Raw genomic sequence first — 22,120 nt, forward strand, 5'->3', positions numbered from 1 at the left:
GGGTTCTTTCATAAGGCAGACTCTAAAAACGAAAGGAGCAAACTCAGCTAAACACTAAGCATAGTCAAATGCACAGGCAAAAATCCATACAAGTTTTTTCCCACTCTTTTGTTTGGATTTGTTTTGTTCTTACTTTGAAAGGAACAGTACACTAAAACAAACTCCCTTCACTAAAACAAACAAAGACCCACGCTTCCCATGACTGAAACGACGTGACAGTCTCTTCTCCCAAGATGAAAAAAAGCAGGTGTCCAGCCAAGATGTTTTGAGAACTGGCTACAGCTGCACATGATGCAGGCCCTAAGTCTGCCCCAGTGAACAGACTGGAGACGAAATTAAAGTGACAATGCTACCCTTGTGAGATACCTATTCACCAAAGAGCACTCACAAATAAGAAACCTCTCAAATTTAACAGAACAACTCAATTTTATTTTGACAACAAATATTTTGAGTAGCTGTGCCCAAGTCCTCTCCCCCTTACTGTGTGCCGTGTGTTTAAAGAGCTGGAAAGAATCACTCGTTTGGGGATACTGAAGCTCTTTACCACCTACACAAGAAAGTAAAAAAAAAAAACAAAACAAATAAAAAGCCATGTGCCAACGCATTTACAGCAGTACAATATAAATCTGCATAAGACATCTTAATTTCTTGAACTTAAGCTGATTAACACTGTTCTTTGGGAACAACACATTAAATACAGAATATTTTCAAAGTGCAAAACTATCAGCAATATATTTACTGCATTCAGACTAGCAAACATTATGCAGTATTTGGCAATGCAAAGACATGCAGTATTCTAAGGCACACCTTTAAAAATAATTTTAATCAAATCACTTCTGGTTTAACGGGCACTGAAGTTATTAAACACACCCCCAAAAATCCCACACCAGGCCTTTTTAAAAAAAAGACCCAAAACAAATCACAGCAACAATGTTGTGAATAAATTGATATTATCAATAAAACTGTTGTAGAAAATGAAGTTATTAGGTGATCAAAATCATAGCGATTGTCAAGAATGTTTCATTTTTTAAAGATATTCAAAGGTTTTAAGTGCTAAGAAATTTAAAAAAACCCCTTCCATTATTCTGATATTTTAAAGTCTACAATCTGACCATTTCCTCCTAATCAAAGTTATATGTATTCCCTCAGGTGAGACTGGATTTAGAATCAAACTATAGATTTACAAATGGTTTTATCCAAAAGGCATTAAATACAAAATCCTTTTTTTTAAACAATCAAAAGGTTATACATCTAGATAGTGCTCTTTATAAGTATTCAGGGCTACATTTTGAATTACATAAAAATAAACTTGAAAAGAAATTTAAATTGTAAACTGAAATTAAGTCACCAAAGAAGAAACATCATTCATACTTTTATTTTATTTTTTTCATTTATGATTTTCTTCCTTAAGAACAAAAAAAATCTTATTTTCGCACATTAGAACAGCTGAACATCAGAGCAAGCAGCTTTATATCAGATCTTAACCTTGTCTTGCATTCATCTTTTTTTACACACTTTTCACCGATTTTCATTATTTTCTGAGTTTTTGACTTAATACTCAACAGTCTTTCTCCTAAATGTGACTTTTGTTATCCAGCAACAATATACAACTTCATTCAACCAATCACTGTTTCCACATGCATTCAAAGTCTTTTTTACATTTATAACAACATATTTGTTGATACTTTTAAAATTTCATTAAGTTTTGTTCAAGTAAAAATGGAAGCAAATTGAAATTTACAAAGCTTAAAATTTTATTAAAGAAAAATCCATGTGCTTGAATTATCAAAACAAGATTTAACAAAAACATTTTGTCATTAAAGGCCTACAGTCAATTCGCAAAATGGTTCTGGTAACCAGACTCCACGTGGCTTTTAGGCATGCAGAAGTATAGAATGGTGCTTCTGGAAGGCCTGGCAAGCATTTAAGCAGGTTAGGTACCTGACTGCTGCTGGGACTTCACTAGAAATTAGGTTTTGGTTTGTTTGGTTTTTTTTAATCCTCATACGACTTTTTGGTCATTTAGTGGTCAGGTTTTTTGATCCTTAATGTTCTCAATTAATTCCGTATCTTTACATTATCTTGATAGACCTAACTCCATTCCCTTCAAATTGAATTAAGAGTTACTAGGTCCAATCCTTCACCATCTGTTTTTCAAATTTCAGGTGAAGGAATCTAACCCAAACACCCCCAAAAGTTCTCTCCTTGTGCAAATAAGACTAAAACCAAAAATTAAGGCAAAATAATTTCTCTGCAAAAAATCTGAAAACATATGTGATAGTAGGTAAATAAATGTCAAGATTAGTCTGAATTCTACAGACACAGCACCATGGTATTGTTTTGTTTATAAATCTGGCTTCCCTTTTGATTTTGCATTCATTTAGAAAACAGCATTCTCACTAAAAGGTGAGAAAGGCTCACGTATACAGAATTAAAAACTTTAACAGTACACAGCAAGTCTACACATAACACTGGCTGTCGTGATTCCAAATTTAACTATTGAGAGATTTATTTTTAAAAAGGTATTCAAGTTCTAAATGACTACTCTAGCACTTAATAACAAAATTTTTTATATTCTGTACAGAGATGTATTTTCAAGTAAAAGAATCATCTCCTAGAACTACATACCAGAGAAAATAAGACTGAAACAGATTTTTTTTTAAGGCAGAAGTTCCACTGTATACCAGGTTAAAAGCCACCACAATATTAACTATAGCTAACTCATTAAGGACTTAAAAATTTGTATTCATAACTATTAATTCCAGTGCTGGCTAGAATGCTACTGATGTTCTGGGAAGTCTAGCTGGAGATATTGTTATCCTTACAGGTTAAAGAAAGCTACTGTAAAGTTAACCTAATCACTACTTTTAATCATTAAATAAAATGTGCTCATTTATGTTAGTAAGTTATACAAACTATTTAGAAAGGGGAAGTATGAAATATCGACAATGACAAAACAGATTTTAAAAGGTTACCATCGAAAAAGTTAGAATACATATTCAGAGGAATTTCAATGCCTAAAAACAGATTCACATATGTTCATCCACTGGAAGATTAGTGTATTAAAAAAAGTTACGAAAATACTTTTGTGTTTCAGTTCAACTGCGCTTGATTCAAGCACAGCTTAGGAGTTGGCTGATATAAATTAAACATGGTCACTGCCTCAGCAGCCAAAAGTACAGAAAAATGTACATGTTCACAGGATAAATAGAAGTCTCTTCTTTTGGAGGAATAAAAAAAAAAAGTAAAAAAGCTATCTCACTCCAATACGGGAGGTCATCCACTCCAAGCCTTGGCATAATCTGAAAGATAAGAGATGTTATTGGTACTTGTTCTACCCCAAAATCTTGGAAGTATTTTCTGGTTGACTTTATGTGTAAAAACATCTACTTAAAATAAATTAAATCAACTAGAAATGGGATTGAAAGTTGAGCAGAGTAAGTAGTGGTTTAAGTTAAGTCTATAGGCTTTAACCATAAGAAAATGGTCATGCATTCTATTTTATTGAAGCTTGGCAGCACTTCAATTTTTTTTCCTTGTAAACCTGAGAGACACTACTCCTAAATGCTAACTCGTAAGCACCTGGAACCAAACAAGTTTTTCTTTTTCTACAGATTTCCCATGAAAGACTGCTTACATGAAAGCTAGACCTTTATATACTAACTAAAAGACAAAGGTGAGGTTAACCAGGCTGAATTGTTTAATGAAAAGGCAGTGTATCAAGAATTCCAAAATCACATTACAAAATTAAAAGTATGTTTATATTGAATAATAAGACTGCATGGGATCTAATCTGCTTACTAACTCAATCTCCATCTCCATTTAAAAGTCTTCCATTTTAGAACACCGGTTTTCCTTTGATTTTCTAGCGATCTAGTTACCTTGTTTGTGTCCCCTAAGCTTTACCTTTGTAAAGTAAATCATGACTTAGCTATCCAAGAATGCTAACTTCATGAACACAGGGCCAATCTCCCCAGACTTCTGTCAGATCTTTCCAAGGAAGACTCAGTTCAGCAATCTAACTCTGGGATTTGTTTTTATTTATTGGTCTTACTATTGTCACAGTTTAAAGTATTCTAAATATTCACTTTTTTTTTACAATAAGAAAGAAGTAGACTATGATGGTCACTCTTTCTAAACTAAAGTTCATATTTATTATTATTAGTTTCTTTCAAATGTCAAATTGGTTGAAGATCTGAGTACATAAACTGAGTAGTTAAAAGTGACTTTAGTAAAATTGGTAGAAGGAAACCAGAATTAACTTAGAATGAAACAGACTCAATGAAAAAACCAGTTTGTCCTCACTAACGCATCCCACCCTAAGGAAGTTAATGCCATCATTCACTCTTTAAGATATCTCCCTTACATTAGAAAATACTTCATATTAGAAAGTGAGGAAGATGTTCTCACTTCCCAAATACTCAGTTGGATTCACTATTTTTGATGTCACAAGACTGTATTATTATAAAGGTTGTACAACGCAGCTGAAAAAAACCCTCTAAATATTACACATTATAAGACTGCTTTAAAAATCAAGATGAAAAATTAGCACATTTCACACACAAGCAAGGCATTATTCAACTTGTTAAAAGGCATCCAAAATTGTTTTTTGATCTTCACAGACAAGAGATTTAAGGAAAGCTCAGCTTCCCATTTTAGTAATTGCTGGCATAAGGTATTCAAATTTCAAAATTAGCTACATTAGTCAGATATAAACAAAATATTAAGTATTGATAACAATTTTGGCTTTTTATACCTTTTCATCTAAACTATGTTTCAATGCTTATCAAAAAACCCAATCAACTAAAAAAACCCCACCCCAACCCACCAACTTAGAAGCTTCCTACAGATTAGAATGTAAAGGAAGAAAACAGGAGCTTATTTCTTTAAATACACCAAGACATACAGAATAAAAGACTAGGGCATAGAGAGTAGAGAGTTATGCCCGCAGCTACATATTTGGGTCAGAGTGTTGTTTGGTTTTTGTTTTGGAGTTTTTAACAATAAACTAAAAGACTTTCATACAAACAAGGAGTTCGAGCTATGAAAAAACCCACAAAGGTAAAAAAAAATATGAAAAATTCAAAATACCCCTCTTAACTATAAAGAGCAAAAAATATGTTCAGAAAATCCACACTAGCATCAAAAGGATTCTAAATCAGTATTCTCATTTGCCACAAATTGCTGTACTAAGCAGTAAGCATTTACCCTTCTCCTGTCAAAGCACAGCAGGATTGAATGTGCCACGGGTGATCCTTTATGGAGCTGAGGGTGAGGTATGTAGATATCTCGGCAGCTGTCATGCAGCCTTTCATGTCCTGCTTGTTTGCAAAGATGAGAACTGCAGCCTTCCGTAAATCCTAGAAATGATTTAGAGTACTCATAACAGTTATTATGAAAAACTAAAAGGCTATTGTGCTAACTTAATTTCTTAAAAGAACTGTATTCAAGTTAATCTACAATTACACAGGAGTATGGAGTTTTAACCAACTTTGTGTAGTAAAAATTCATTACATTAAGACTGAAGAAACTAATTTATTCAATTCTCCACCACAGAGGATCAAATTGAAATGTATTATATGAGTACCATTTTGGTGTTGGCAACATGTTCATATATAACTAACGAAAGTCTTGTTAAAATATATTTCATAATGCTCCAAACCACCCAGCCAGCAGAATTATTACTGGTAAACATTTCAAACTCTACAATAGATACTATTCAAAGGGAAAAGCCTGCTAGATATCATTCCCTTGAAATCGCTTTCAACGTTATTAAACAAGTTCTGTAGTGACTAAAACAGTAATAAATTAAGAAAGCTATCTAAATTCATGTAAGTTTAATGCTGGTGTTCCAAAAAGGGAGCTGTAACAATGCTGCAGCAGCTTTAGTAACTACTTAAAAGTTGCTTTGTTTCAGTGTGGAATTTAGGATTCCAAACAGCATTGAGGCAAGAACTGGGATGTATGTCTTTAGAGGTGCAGAAGGGTAAACAAATGCAATACTCAGGAGGCTGACAGTTGCAATTAAGTGTTCAATATGCTTCAATGTATATTAAATCTGGGACTATTTCTCCATCAAGAGGAAGAAAAACAACAACAAAGTTTTATGATCTAAAGCTGAAAATTCTCTCCTACAAGTAGTCCAGTCTAGGCCTACCAACTGTTTTCAAGAGATGGTAGATCACAATTTCATAAGAGTTTAAGACTGGAAACTAATAAACTACATGGGAAAACTTTACCACAAGAAGTCATCTTCCCACTTCTTTTGGCAGTGTATTTGTTCCTTACTACTAGACCCAAACTACTTTAATATAAAACTGTAAAGTAAAAACTCACTTATTCAAAACAAAGCAAGATTCTCAGAGAAATGAACTGAATAGAATTACTTGCACTGTACTAAATCCTTTTCTTTCAAAAATGAGAAAGAACATTTAGATTTAAAACAATTTAGCTGGAGAGTGTTTAGCTAATCCAATGTACATGTTAGTTTAGAAAGTTTGAGGGAGTTGACCCAACGTTGAACAACTCAAACAAAAGTACAAACAAAACAATCCATAAGGAAAATGAACTGAAATTAATTTATCCATAGTGTTATCTATGCTTCTTAATTTTAAGGAACAGGATTAAAACAAACAAGAAAAAGTAAGCAATTCCATTTTTCTAAAATAAAAATTTAAAAAAAAATGTTTCTTAAAATTTTAACCATTTAACTGAAAGGAGACTGTGGTAGAGGACAATAATTCCTTTTTAAACTAATATGAAGCAGAAGATGTTTTAGAACTTCAACATTTGCAAAGATTGATCTGATTACAATCAAGCAAGCCTTAATAGAGAGTGCTTCACAATAATTTTTCTGCTTATTTATAGTTTATGTGGTTTTAAAATGTGACTAACATGCATGCACATTTATTCTCAGACTTTTTTTGTGACAGTATAATTTTTGATAGCATAGGAAGCATGTAATGTTATTTGACTGTTCTCAACAAAACTATTATCCCAACTCCCCACCATACCTCATGAGCCAGCATTCTATAAAGTTCTTCTTTTGTAATAGAAAGTCGCTCTCTATCAATGCTGTCAACAACCAGAATGATGAACTAGGGAAAAAACCCAACAGTAGAGTACTTAAGTAAAAAGTATAAATTACAGAAAGCACATTTTCAAGAGATCACTAACTGCAAGTCTTCCTCTAGAAGAGACATACACTTACAGGACACTAGAAAAGGGAAAAGTTTTATTGCTACAGTCTTTTGCTAGAGCTGTGGGAATCACACATGAAGATTATACCTAAAAAAAAATAATCTAACAATGTCATGCTTGCACATTTCAGCATTATTATTAAGATCTGCATATATGTACTACGGCTAAATCTCCTTGGTGGACTTTCAGGCTATATATCATACTCAAAATAGCTATGTTACTACCAAAAAGCACCTACAGATAGTGGATTACATTTAAAATGTGGATGACAAATGTGCTACAGATGTCATCATGAAAACAGCTGCTACTGTCCACTACTACTTGCATACTCAGGAAATTATAAATTTGAAATTGAAATTATGTACTTTTAAAGAAGCATATTTTACTTTACAGTTCAGCATCATTTTACTCACAAGGCTTAAGAAAGATTATTTCAAAGTAGTACATCAGATGTCACAAAGGTATGTATCTGTAGGCAGCAACTACATTGCTGCAAACTTCATTTTACCAAGGACCTGTGCAGTTGGCCTATCACAACTTTGCACCCTTCCATCTTTTGCTGAAGCCCTTCCAGGCTTTGGGAGATGGCTGTAGCAGTGATTTTACCCTTACTATTTCCGTTAGGCACATTATTCTTACGGCCTTGCACTTGTGGGGACACTGCTAGGTCTGGTAGATCAGGCCTCCCATAGAAAGCAATTGTCACTGGTATGAAAATGACTGTCTACTACCCAATCTTTCTGCTCCTTGTTTTGTACCTTCTATTTTATAGCCTTGCACTAGAGAGGAAAAAGACACAGCATTATGCAGTAGGTAACACTCAAGCAAATTCTCGTAAGCATCACACAACAGTATTTGCACACGAAGCATAACAACTGATCAACACTTCAATACTTGCCCTGCCCAGTGTGCTCCAAGCAGTGCTAACAGCATCATGGGGGGGACAATGAGTAAGGAGACCAAGCACATTCTGATGAAAATTATGCAGATACTATAATAACAATAAAATAAATTACAGGGGACATATGCTACACTGGAGAGGAAACCAGGAAGATTACATTCATCTGACAGATTCCTTTACTTCTATGCCCAGATGACAGTACTTCTCAACCCCTTTTCTGCTTCACTGCAACTCTCTTTGTTCACCCGCAAACCCAATAACTTAACCATGGGAGCTCCCTCCCTTTCCTGTCCTCCCAGATTTTTATCTTTAAGTCTGTCTTAACATCCTCTCTGTAAGAATATGATCTAACACTTAAAACAGAATTGCAGAACTAGCCATATTAAGTTGAAACTAATTAGGACAGGTATGCACTAAAATGCTTATTTGTGGGACTTTTACATTACTCCAAAGATTTTGTGTAGATTGCTCCAATTTGCACACAAGGAAAGAGAGAAAAGACAGACAGTAACAGAAGAGGAGAATTAGAAATCACTGCTATAATTCTCCAACATATGCTCCAAATCTCTTTGCCTTAGAAAATTAAAGAGATTCATTAGCCACTGAGAATGACCACAGAGAATGAAAAACTAAGTCAATTTAATGCTGCTGTGACTTTGAGATGCCTAGCAGATGAGGAGGAACAGTAAAGGAATTATTCATATCAGGGAGGCTAGGATTGGCATACTAAACAGATCTCTTTTCTTCCTCAACTGTTTCCAGCAGACAAAGCTTCTAAGTAAAAGGGAAGTTCTTTCCAAGTACTAAAAGGCACTGGATTTCAAACACTTACTAGCCAGAATATGATGAAGAACATCACAAAAGTATCAGAAAAAGAACTAATATATGCATCTCTCCAAATTTCAAAATCAAAGGTACTCAAGGGACAAAAGAACTTACTGCTCTGTAGCAGATAATGCAAGCAGAAGTGTCTTCAACCTCATGTGTGTCTTAGATGTAGCTATACTTTTCCAGAAAAAATTAAAAACTAGTTTAAAATACTAGACATGAAGGTGGAGATGTCATCACCAGGCTTTCAGAAGACCTAGGACGGATTGCTAATCTCACCTCTCTCCAAGAGAGGCACAGGACAGAAAAATCTCATTTTACAGGAGGATGGAATACTTACATAATGAGCAGTATCTACAAGAGATTTCTGCTTTTAGTAGAAACTGTAAGTAATTAAGCCTAAAATAGTTTACATCAATGTAGATGTCTCAAAATGAGTCCTCAGAGATTATATGTGCATTTTGTATTGATAACCTTTTGGCAGCAAAAAGGTTGGCATAAAAAACAAACCCCCAGAAGACAACTGACACTGAATTCCAACCTTTCCAGCAACGGCAGCTTTGCCAGTACCTCATGACTATTGCAAAGCTAGACTTTCCTTTACCCTTGGATAAAAGCCACAAGCTGGTGAGCTTTTTAAATACTGTTGCCTAGAGAAAGTTTCATTCTTCATCCTTAATTATCATTATCTCAAAAACATTTCAGACTAGATGTACAGAAGTCAGGTTGACCATGGCAAATCCTCACTAAATTTGCAAATTACAATGCAAAATTTTCATTTTAATCTACTTAAAGAAACCATGCAAGAAATCTGATCCAAAATGTATATTGATATCATTTATTGTCTAGGAAAAAAGTCTAACTTCATAGTTTATATCACAGATCAAGCAACAGTACTGTAAACTAAACAGGAAAAATACTTCAAATATTACCAGAGAATTGGCTGCATACCAGAGATACCTCACACTTTTTGGATTTGTTTTTGCTCAATAGGATTTAAAAACAATACAGCTGCAATCTTTATAAAAATGTACCAATATTCCTAATAAATAAATATAATTTCTAACAAACTTGCAAAGCAGCTTTTCATACCTCTGTGTTTGAATAATAGGTATTCCACGATGACCGTAATGATTCTTGTCCTCCAATATCCCACATTAAGAAATGAGTGTTTTTCACCACTATTTCTTCTACATTGCTTCCTATGGTTGGAGAAGTATGAACCACCTCATTCATTAAACTAAAGGAAACAATATCACACAAAGGACCAGTCAAAAAAATCCACAAGGCTTGTTACAGCTCAGGTATAATAAATTTGTTGTAGAAAAAGTAAATATGTGTAACTGATTAAAGAAATAATAAAAACCAGGTATATTTTAAAAAAGCTATACATTTGAAATTTATGGAATGTAGTGACTGTAGACATGCTTAAAGACATCAGCAATGAAAAATAAGCACATAAAAGGCATAACAAATGGATAAGCATCTGCATTTTAGGAGGATTCTCTTTTTAAAGGACATTAACAGATACTTAAAATGCACTTGTCTTAAAGGAGAAGCTGCTATTCTAAAGATCCCAAATATGGGAGTGTTGAACTGTGCAAAATATAAATCAAAAGATAATTTTATCAGAGCACTCTACTTCGTAACTCAATATTACAACCAATCCCAAAGGACTGTTTAGTTACATAGTTGAAAATTCCTCAGTTCTACCTTTAAACTTTCTCAAAAATGCTTAGGGAAAAAAAAGTATTTTGGGAAAACATACTCTGCTGCTTTTGTATCCAAATATATGGAGAGTAATTTAGCTACATCCTCCCTCTTTTCTACAATTACAATAGTAATTATGGTCCTCCTGAAATTCTTGAATTTATCATGGATATTCTTGTAATGCTGGCAAGACTTGGGTGCAATGATGCCATTGAAAATGCCCAAAGTAGAACCTGGGCAAGATGAAATACTATTTTTAGGAATTCTCCATCACAAATTTTAGACACAGGAACAGGGAAACATTTGGAAATATTTATGGATTTTTGCAGAGTGGCTAGAATTTCCATTAATTTAAAAACATGCTCTTCTCTGCAGTTACTGGTAATAGGATTATTTCTACGCTTACAAATTCAGATGAGCTTTGATGGCAAAAAAATCGCAGTTCACTTTGTGCTTGTATGTACAATTTTGTTATTCAATTCACAGTTCAGTTTTAAAGCACGGCAATTGCTTCTCTTATTCTTGAAATATTTACTCTGTTTAGAACAGCTAATACTGTTAATGTACAAACTGTGATCTGGAATCCTAGAGATTCTGCCAGGTTACAAAGTTGAATTTTCAATGATTAAACAGTGACAAATACTAAAATGCAAACAGGAAAACAAAGTAGTTCATATACTTACAACTGGTAAAGAATAGTAGTCTTTCCAGCATTATCAAGTCCCACTATGATTACTTTGTGCTCTGGATATACAAAAAAAAAAAAAAGAAGACAAAAATAAATTACTGGAAACAGCAACAGCTATAATTCTGGTTAATCACTTTTCCTTACTGAAGAAAGCAACAGCTTGTTTGCCTTATTTCAATAGCTTACATAGAATAGTGGCGACTTCGGGACAAAAAAAAAAAGCCGAACAAAACTACAAAGCCTCATCTTCTCTTGAGACTACAATCTTGGGAAAAGTCAGCACTGGAGATCTTCAGAAAGGAATGGTTACTTCATCAAAAAAATCTAGTTTTAGAAAGAAAAGTACAATGAAAAAAATGTAACTCATAGCAGCGTATCATCTTAAGAACATCACCAAACATCCAAAGACTGCAAAAACATTAGCCTAATGGTCAAGGCTCACTAAAAGCCACTTGTTAAGGGACCACCATCATCCATAGAGTAGAAGTTAAGAGGAATCTGCATTTTGAATAGACTGAAAATTCCAACTTTTCAACTTCTAAATTGAAAGTCACAGAATGACAGAATGGTCCCAGAATGACAAAAGGCCTAAAGACACTTCTGAAGGTCACCTAGTTCAACCCTCTAGCTCAACCAGGGCCACCTGGAGCCAACAGCCTAGGACCATGGTCAGATGGGTTTTGAATGTTTCCAAGAACGGCAACTCCACAGTGCCCCTGGACAACCTGTGCCAGTGCTCAGTTTCCTGACATAAAGAGAGAACCTCCTGTGTTTCAGGTGCTCTGTTGCCTGATCCTGTCACTAGGCACCGCTAAGACAATCTGACTCTGTCCCTTTTGCATCTCTTTTCTCATATGTGAGATGTTCCAATTCCTTAATCATCCCTGTGGCCCACCACTGGACTCTCTCCTGCATGTCCATTTCTCTCTTGCAGTAAAGAGCCCAGAACTGGACACACTACTCCAGGTAAGGCCTCACCAGTGCTGAGCAGAAAGGAAAGATCACCTCCCCCCCAAAAAAAAATAATTTTTATTATTAAAAATAAAATCGCTTTTCCCTGCATCAGACAAACCCAGACCCTCCCTGCTGCAAAGTCCAGCTTATAGAACAGTGATCTTTCAACTACCGTAATGTCAATTTTTCCAGGCACGGGGAAACAAAACAGAAAACAAACAAACAAAAAACCCTTTAGAATTTATATGCTTCTCTGTAAATAATCCTTCTAAGAATTTCAAATCCAGCAGCACAGCCAATTAGAATAGTGGTTCTGCTACATGTGTGAAGTTAAAAGGTACCAATCCACTTACTGACAAAAAGGCAAGTCACTTGAGACCAGCGAATTTGCAAATGGATACTAGAAATAAAACGTATTTACAAGGTCTGTGAACAAGCTCACTTTTGAAGGGATAATATTGACAATGCCAGGGCACTTACTCTTAAGCAAAACATGGTTCACAGCTGAAAGATTTCCTGTAAAATACCGCACTTGATTTACAAGACTTACAATAAGTTGGTAGAAAATCAGAAGATCTATCATAAATGTCAAATTGGTAGGGCTTTGCCCACAAGTGGATGGTTTAAGGTAGTATTAAAGTGTTTGTTTTCTGGGTTTTGTTTTGGTCTTAAATCTATTGACACGTAATTACCTATGTCTTTTCATACTGAAAGTGACTGTAATGAAAGATTCCAGTTTGGGAATTTTAGAAGTTTTGCTACGCAATACCATCATAACAAATGCTGAAATGTATTTCCTTGTGCCAGTTCCCCTACTACTGCATCCTGTCAACACATTCTAAGGAAAGAATTTTTCCTGGCCTTAAATCCAGTAGTACTTCTAGCACCATAAGCAGCAGCACCAGTTATTAGTAACATTTCCCAATACAGAAATACTACAAAATCCTCTCTGCTTTCAGTGCTGATAAACCATCCCTCATAGTCTGACTGTCCATCTCTTATTCAAATTCAGTCAAAGAGCTCTCCAAAGTTCAAACACAGAAGTACTCTTTGGTTGTTTTCAAACCAGACATGTCAACCATTGCCTGGAAGAAGATGACCCTACTTTAGCAACATTCCATTTTGAGTTATTTTCAAGGAAGAAAACGAATTCCAGTCAGGCATTACATTGCTCTTTCTCATCTTTGCAATACAATACAATGCTTAGGTGTGAATTACTGAAGTGCTGGACGAAACAATATCACCCTACTTAAAGTAATAGAAAAGATCTCCACTGAGATGACTGTTTATGAAAGCCGCCAAAGTGTGAATGGTTTGACATTATTTGGAAAAAAAGGCACAGCTTATCTGTGTTACTCCACAGTCAAATGGTACTTTACATAGTAACTGAATAACCACAATATTCAGACAAGAAATAGTCACACAAGTGTTAATTAATGGTGATCTGGGGATGAACATAATAAGATGAACGCACTGGTATCTCACACAAATAGCAGTTTCCACCTTTTATTAATGGCAGTTGCCATTAATATTATAGTAATGGCAAACTCTATATATATATTGTAGATTATTATTCTATGTTTCCATTCTATACTTTCATTCTATAGTTCTAGATACAGAACTATAGTAATAGAAAACTCTTCACTTACAAATACATTCAAAAGTTGAAGTTCTGTCTAGTTTGGTTAAAATACAGAACATTAACACATAGATGTGCATTAGAGGAAAAACATGCCAAACCAAGAGAGAACAGAATTTTAGCAAGACAAATACTTGTTTACAAGAACAACTAGAAGAAGACAGATGCCACATTTAGGAGAAAGGACAGTTATGGGGTAAACCATAGGCAGTGTTTATTGGTGTTCTGTACTTACAGACTAACCCAAGTTTCTCCCTTTCACTGGTTGGTACACAAACTCATTTTGGGTTGTATTCATGAATATCTTCCCAGTCCACCATGTTCTTGGCAAAGGAAGAAGAAAATCCATAACAAAGTCAACAGAGCAGAAGACGAGTCTTTATTAATCAGGTAGGAAGTGGGGGAAAGTAGAAAAAGTAGGCATATGTGTGTGGGGGGGGAAGACAGTATTGACAATATTAGACTACTCTTTAAAAGAATCCAAAGACTTCTGTTATATCAACCATTCTTCACTCACTGTTAAAAAAAAAAAAAGTAGTATTGTTAAAAAAATCTCTGGCAGTCTAGTATTACAAAACCGCAGGACAGTGAAAATTATCTTCTTGCAGATGTTACAAGAAAGACATAATATGTTCTTTTTTTTCACTTATATATATTTCCCTGTGGTAAAAGGGCCCAAAACTGAAGATTCAATTCTCACAACTTTGCCCTTCCCTCTTTTTTGAAAAGTTAAATTAAAAAAAAAAAATAATTTCTAAATACAATAATGATGAGGCTCTTCCAACACACTTAAAAGAAAAAAAGGGTACCAATACTTTTCAGACAAAACACACACATCTACTTTTGAATAGTAAGGATCTTGGAAGCTTCAAAGTTGAAGACAGAATGCAGATAGAAGTTTGCTGAAGATGAGGCAGCAGGAATAGCATATTTCTAAAGGTCAAAGGGGTTTCAATACAAATACTCAGTTTGGACACTAAAAGCTACCTTAGAGTCTCCTTTAAAGCACAAAAAAACCTGCTTAAATACATCTTCTATCTCCAGACTTGATTACAAGAAGGTAGAGAAACTGTCAATAGTATTTAGTAGTCATTGGAACCAAAATCTATTTGGTTTTCCAGATAATGGTCTCTTCCAACCTGACTGTACAGTCGGGGAACTCTCAGCAAGCCTAAGTGACGTGAACTGTAGAGTTCTAGAAATTCCTTGAATTAGAGCTTACCATTAGTTTTCTTAAAGCAATTTTTACAACTGTAGCAATTATTCTGAGCACCCTGAAGACTTCGAACAACCACCATTTTAAAATAATTAAAAACCAGATTTGTGAACTTCTTAATTAACTTACCATGCACGCACAAAAAACCCCAAGGTATTGACAACTATCAGTGTTGCGGACATTCACTTCTGTTTTTTTCCTTATAGTTTCATTAAGAGCAATCTTGATAGCATTGATAGAATATGTCACACAAGTTTTACACAGTCATGTAACACAGCACTAACTTAAGTTGCTCCACCATTTATTCATATTACTACATGTTGCTTAAAAGACTATGCCATTTGAGTACTGTACCATAGCTTCAGCAGGTCGTTTTTGAAATCTGATTTTTTCTTCAAACTTCCAGAAGTAAGTTATTTTTTTATAGTAAGTATAAGTAAGTTCAATCTTAAGTCACTTAGTAATTAGCCTTAAATGACTGCAGGGCACAAAATTTTAAACAAAAACAACACTTGAGGCAATGTTTTTTGTCAATTTCAAAAATAAGGAAAAAGAATCAGGAAGCCATTAGAAAGTCACCTAGAAAAGAGACAAAAGTCTGCTTTAAGCCCAATTGCTTCTCTTACGAGTAAAAGTACCTCTATTTCAATTCACATCATTCAATTACTACTTGATTATGACACAATATATATGGAGAGCTGAAAGACACAGAAATGCTTATATTCCTCCCTCCTTCAGGTCTTAACCTCTGCACTGAAAAGGCCCAGAGACCAGAAAACAAGATTAAATTATCATGGCTAGACTTTGTGAACGAAGATTTGGGAAAGGCTCTACCCACGTTTGTTACAAGTGCGCTGGTGGCTAAAAAGGCCAATACGAGACAGGCATGTCCGCTTGCAAAAGGCACAACAGAAAGACTCCTTGGGTGGTAAATTCTGCAAGGTACGATTCTTTCTGTGTTGTCTTTTTTCCTCAAGGGTGATCCTACGTGTGTTCTCAAAAGTATCAGCAGCGTTATAGATGGTGTGTCTCCAGACCTTCCTACTGGAGGCCAGAATAGACCAGTTATGTTGATCAATATGGCCAAAGCTGAGATGTTGTTTCAGGGAGTCCTTGTATCTCCTCTTTGGGGCTCCTCTCATGCGGCAGCCGGTGGCAAGTTCACCATAAAGCAAGATCTTAGGGAGGCGGTGGTCCTTCATCCTGGAGACGTGTCCTGCCCAACGCAGCTGTGTTCTCAGCAACATGGCCTCAATACTTGTGACTGCTCCTTGCTCTAGAACAGATGTATTAGTCACATAATCTGAGCAGTAGATGTTTAGGATTGTACAGAGGCAGTGTTGATGGAAGCGTTCTAGGAGTCGCAGGTGGTGGTAGATGACCCATGATTCAGAACCATATACGAGAGTAGACACCACTATGGCTCTGTAAACACTGATCTTTGTACTTTTCTTCAAGTGTTTTTTTCACCAAACTCTTTTAAGAAGCCTTCCAAAGGCACTATATGCCTTTGCTAACCTGTTGCCTATCTCTCCGTCAATCTTACCATCCGAGGAGATGATGCTACCTAGGTAATTAAACTGCTGGACTGATTTGAGCTCTGATTTGCCAGTGGTGATGTGGGGATGATGGAAGACTTCCTGAGGTGCAGGTTGATAGAGAACTTCTGTCTTCTTTAAGCTGACTTCCAGTCCAAAGAGCTCAGCAGCCTCTGCAAAGCAGGATGTTAAACGCTGCAGAGCTGCTTCTGTGTTAGCGACAAGGGCGGCGTCAACAGTACAGAGCAGCTCCCTGACAAGATGGTTTAAGGTCTTGCTGTGGGCCTTCAGTCACCTTCGGTTGAAAAGGTTTCCATCAGTACGGTATCGGATGTAGATACCGTCCTGATCCTCGAGGTCTGCCGTGGCCCTTTGGAGTATCATGCTGAAAACGACTGTGAATAAGGTTGGTGCGAGAACCCAGCCTTGTTTCACACCATTAGTTATTAGAAAGGGCTCAGAAAGCACATTGCCATAACTGACCTGGCCGTGTTGATCCAGAAAACAAGATTAAATAAGGCCCTGGAATACCACCACCACTACTCAAACAAAACCAGCCACTGCTTAAAGACTATTGACAAACTCAAACCGGAAATGAACCCTTCCAAATGTATCAACAGAGCAAAACAGATATTCCTTGACAGACTGTACTCAGACTGTTAACCTTACTCTCTTTCATTAGTCATTGACTCATGGATCAGCATAGGCATCACCCAGTTTATCCTTAAACTGCTTTGCAATGCAGCTTTTCTTATTTCATAATCTCATGTACCAGATTTGGAGAGTAGATCGTGCACTAGCCACATAACATTACTTAAACTGTTGTATTTTCTTACAAGCCAGTTTGGGTTTGGCAAAATGGGGTAACCATAATCAAAATGGGCTGAACCAACCGGAACAACTTCTGTTGCATGTACAGTGACTTGAAACAGAACAGACAGATTCAACTCCCTTGTAGGAAACACTCAGATGCTACCCAAGACAGAGGGCTAAAACAGCTGAATACAAGTAATAAGAAATGCTGCAGGAATAGGTCAATAGATACGCTAGTCAACAGACACTTAGCAACAGAATGTCTTTACACACAAATTAGGTCCAGGCTCTTGACCTTCCTTGTAGTATCTTACCCTTACCACTGGAAAAGCAGGTAGGAGAATCAAACTGCAAAAGTAGCAAAGAACATGTGTAAATTAATAAGATGATATTTATAGCTTTAGTAGGATCTAAAGGTATCTCCATTACAAGGTTTTCCTACCAGGCAGAAGTCACTATGAATGAACTCAACTTTATCCATACCACATGGTTATTGTAACAGGACTGAACCCCAAAGCACAAAATGAAATGTTACTTATCTTAAGATGTGCATTTTTCAGAAAGCTACACATATATCTTCTTCCTGCAAGTTAACAGCATTAATTCACTGGCAAATATTTCTTTAAAGTTGACCAGATACTACTGATCAAGTACGCTTTGAATTGGGCATCTTCAGCTTGGCTATTAGTCACATTTATGCAAAGCAAAACTGCAGTGCATCATTAATAATACTCAAATGAATTGCCAATGACGTCCTGTTCTGTATTTTCGAGCACTTAGGCACACCTCCTCCCCCATGTTCCTTTTGATGGAACACAGACAGCACTTTTCAAATCTTTGCTTAGTTTAACCTTTCATTTTGCCAGTATCAAGTGCCCCAAACTATCAGCACAACTCACACTAACCACAACAAACTGAAAGTATCCTCCTCCCACACTGAAGTCTATTTGCATCTTTGGAATACTCCCTCTATACAGTCAAAATCAATGTGTAAGGTACTGTGCTGGTCTGCTCAACAAACAGCTTCATGGGACAGCCTCTGAATTCCCCAAGGAATTGTCTAGATTTGATGTAACTTGAAGAGCAACCAAAACCAACTCATAAATTACTATCCTTCATTATTAGTAATGATATTATTTAGAGAAAAATAGTTGTGAAAATAGAGCATAATTTCCCATTAGATGGGTCAAAACTGTCCGTTTGAAGCAAACTTTCTAGAATAGAAGTTCAATTTTGGTCATGAAAAGAAACTCATTTTCTTTTCTGTGGTCACCACAAGAGGAAAAAAAAACAAATCAAAGCAACAAAACCCAAACCAACAGTAACTCCAGCAACAAAACAAGACCAGAACATACCCCAGAAACTTCTTATTGGGATAAACGCCAAAGAGTAAATATTTCATGATACCATCTCACCTATCTTAAATGTGAGACAAATTTTCATTAACATTTTAAATATATGAATGCATTGGTGAGGTTTTGATAGTGGGGAGAGCTACAAGGGTGTTTTCTGTGAGAAGCTGCTGGAAGCTTTTCCTATGTTTATGGAGCCAATGCCAGCTGGTTCCAAGGTCAAGCCCACCAGCAACAGGAGTAATGCCTCTAGGATAACATATTTAAGATGGGGAAAAGTTATTGCACTGATGCAAATGTGGTAAGAGAAGAGAGGAGCAAAAATATGTTAGAGAAACAACTCTGCAGACACTATGGTCAGTGCAGAAGGAGGGGGAGGAGGTGCTGGAGGTGCCAGAGCAGGTATCTCCCTGCAGCCTGTGGGGAAGACCACTGTGAGGCAGCTGTGCCCCTGCAGCCCATGGAGGTCCACAAGGGAGCAAATACCCACCCACACGATGTGGATGACCCCATGCTAGAGCAGGTGGATGCTCAAAGATGGCTGTGACCCCATGGGATGCCCATGTTGAAGCAGTCTCCTTCCAAGACTCGTAGAGAGAGGAGCCCATTTTGGAACAGGTTTGCTGGCAGTACTTGTGACCTCGTGGGGGATTCACGCTGAAACAGCCTGTTCCTGAAGGACTGCACCTTGTGGAAGGCACCCATGGTAGAGCAGCTAGTGAAGAATTGCAGACCATGGGAAGAACACTTATCGGAGAAGCCTGTGGAAGACTGTCTTCCATGGGAGAGACCCCCCCATCAGAGCAGGGGAAGGAGTCCTCCCCTTGAGGAGGAAGGAGTGGCAGAGACAATATGTGATGAACTGATCACAGCCCCCATTCCTCATTTCCCTGAACTGCTGCAGGGAGGAGGTAGAGAGAACAGAAAATTAAGTTAATCCTGAGAAAAAAAGGGAGGGACGGGGGAAGAAGTTCAGAAATTTTGGTTTTATTTCTTATTACCCTGTACTGATATGATTATGAACTAAATTAATTTCACAAGTTGAGTCTGTTTTGTCCATGACAGTGACTGGTGAGTGATCTCTCCCTATCCTTATCTTGACCCAAGAAACTTTTTTTATATTTTCTCTCCCCTGCCCAGCTGAGGAAGGGAGCAATAAAGTAGTTTTGGCAGGCATCTGGTATCCAGCCACCATAATGAAGAATAACTTTTCTTGCAGGAAATAATATACAATAACAGAGACAATGTGTTTTCCTGAAGATAAATACTGACATCATAAGGTACCATACAGAACAACACTGTTGTCTCCTGATCAGTTCTTTGCTTACAGATCTCTTTGGAGTCTTTGGAGTTCTTCATGGAGGGAAAGGATTTGCAGATTGCACTATCTGATGGAAATCAAAACAGTACTCAGTATTTTTCTGGAGAACTGGGGAAACCTTACCAAATAGGTTTGAGAGTTCAGAAAAATAAGAAATCAACAACAGGAACAAATTTAGAAGACTGTTAGATGACTTCAGGAACAATGTGGTAGGACAGTGTATGTGGGAGAAAGATAAATGATCTGGGACTGGGATCCCTCCCAATCTCATCCCATGAAAGAGTTTGATACACAGATGTCAATGTGTATACACACTGAGGCTTTGCTCTGTTATTTACAAAATTAGGATGGGTTATGTGCAAACACAGTAACAAGACTATTAAAGGGATACCAGGTGTATATGCTCCCAAAACTTGCAACAGAGCACTGAACAGAAAAGTTTATCTGCATTCTTAGTAACTTTAAAGTGGAAATGAAGCGTGCATGTGGAAACTTGATGAGAAAATAATTAACATCAGTTTGTCTTCTCCAAGCTCAGGCCCTCAAGGAAAAACAATACAAGCAATAAATTCCTCGACTCTTTATTTTCGAACCAAAGAAGGCTAGGTAAACAGAATCCATTAAAACAAATAAATTAACAGATAAACTATAATCTTCTATTTTATGATAACCACCTGAGTAAAGGTGGTTATCAAGCCCCAAGTTCTGAGTTCTGGATTACAGCATGAGCCAACACTGCGGGCCTGAGCTAGAGAGGAGAGCATGTAAAGCAATCCTATCCCCTTATGACCTTTTTGTTCTTGGCTGGAGAAGTGATTTTCTTGGGACACTAACTGTATTTAACCAGAATCTTTGCCAAAACACAAATAGATCTTTACCTCGAAGGCCCCAACACGTTTAGCGGGTTTTTTTTTCCCTTTAAACTAAAGACCACAATAACATGACTTTAATAGGAGACCTCGACTCAAAAAACTAAGGTCTGCAAACACAAACACGACGATCATCGTCCATCAAAGCTTCAGCCGCGACCGCGGTGCAAAAACCCGGTCCGAGAGGCAGAGACGTGCCCGCCGTGCGATCCCGAGAGCACAGCGCCCGAAGGGCCGCCCGGGGCACATGGGGCGTTTAACGCGGCCAGGGAGGAGGGGGCAAGGAGGGACCACCTCAGGAACTGAGACAAAGCGACCCCGGGCATGAGGCGCCGCGGCACCAGCGCTCCCGGAGCTGGACAAAGAAAAGACCAACTTTAGGCTGGGCGGGCCCTCGGCGAGCGGAGCCGGCCCCGAGACGCCCCCGGCTGCTCGCGGCCCCAGCAGCTCCGCGGGCTCCGCTCGCCGTCCCGCAGCCGTCCCGGGCCCGCGCGCCCACCTTGGCTACCGAAGAGGCTCCACAGCTTGGCGAAGATCAAGCCCATGCCTGGCCCCGGCTTCCCACCGAGCCTCCTGGACACCCCGGGCTCAGCCAGGTGGCGGCGGTAGCGGTAACAGCAACACCAGCTCCCCCAGACCCCTCCGGCAGCGGCCCCGGACCAGCGGGAGTGGGCGGGCGGCGGGAGGGGCGGGCACGCGGCACCGCCCCGCCCCGCCCCGCCAACGGCCGCACGGCGGGGCCGCCCCAGCGGCGGCACGGCGGGTGCGTCACTGCCGCGTCAGCGCGGGGGCGGGCCGCGCAGCGCCTCTGCGGGGCCAGTTGCGCGGAGAGCCCGGCCGCCTGCCCAGGTCTGATGAAAGGCCCACGGGGCTGGGGCCGGGCACGGTCGGGAGGAGGGAGCTGCCTCACCTCGCAAGGGAGGGGAGTCGCGGTGCCCGGCGTTGCAACGGGAGGCGCTGGCAGCGCACCTTGCCCGTCCCTATCCCCGTGTCCTTCAGCCGGGCGGTGCTGTGGCCGGTCCGCGGCCTCTGCCTTTGACAGGGGTTGCGGGTTTCAAGGCTCACAGTTCTCTCCTGTGTAGTAAAGCGTG

General features: G+C 38.0%; 1 protein-coding gene across 2 annotated transcripts; it reads right to left on the reverse strand.

Annotated features, from left to right (window-relative positions):
• Positions 1-402: 402 nt before the first annotated feature.
• On the reverse strand, positions 403-21,725 carry ARL5B (ADP ribosylation factor like GTPase 5B). Of its 2 annotated transcripts, none has more exons than XM_027658776.1 (7): positions 21,529-21,725; positions 11,323-11,383; positions 10,022-10,169; positions 7,014-7,097; positions 5,209-5,360; positions 3,263-3,302; positions 403-547 (listed from the first exon to the last, which is right to left on the reverse strand). In XM_027658776.1, the coding sequence occupies exons 1-7, from the start codon at positions 21,572-21,574 to the stop codon at positions 428-430; spliced, it is 651 nt and encodes a 216-aa protein (XP_027514577.1). In that variant the 5' UTR covers positions 21,575-21,725; the 3' UTR covers positions 403-427. The 2 variants fall into 2 exon arrangements, with proteins under 2 accessions (XP_027514577.1, XP_027514576.1); XM_027658775.1 differs by lacking the exon at positions 21,529-21,725 and adding an exon at positions 19,330-19,648.
• Positions 21,726-22,120: the final 395 nt, after the last annotated feature.

The sequence above is a fragment of the Corapipo altera genome, unplaced genomic scaffold, assembly GCF_003945725.1.
Source record: "Corapipo altera isolate COAL_440 unplaced genomic scaffold, ASM394572v1 63, whole genome shotgun sequence".
Lineage (NCBI taxonomy): Eukaryota > Metazoa > Chordata > Aves > Passeriformes > Pipridae > Corapipo > Corapipo altera.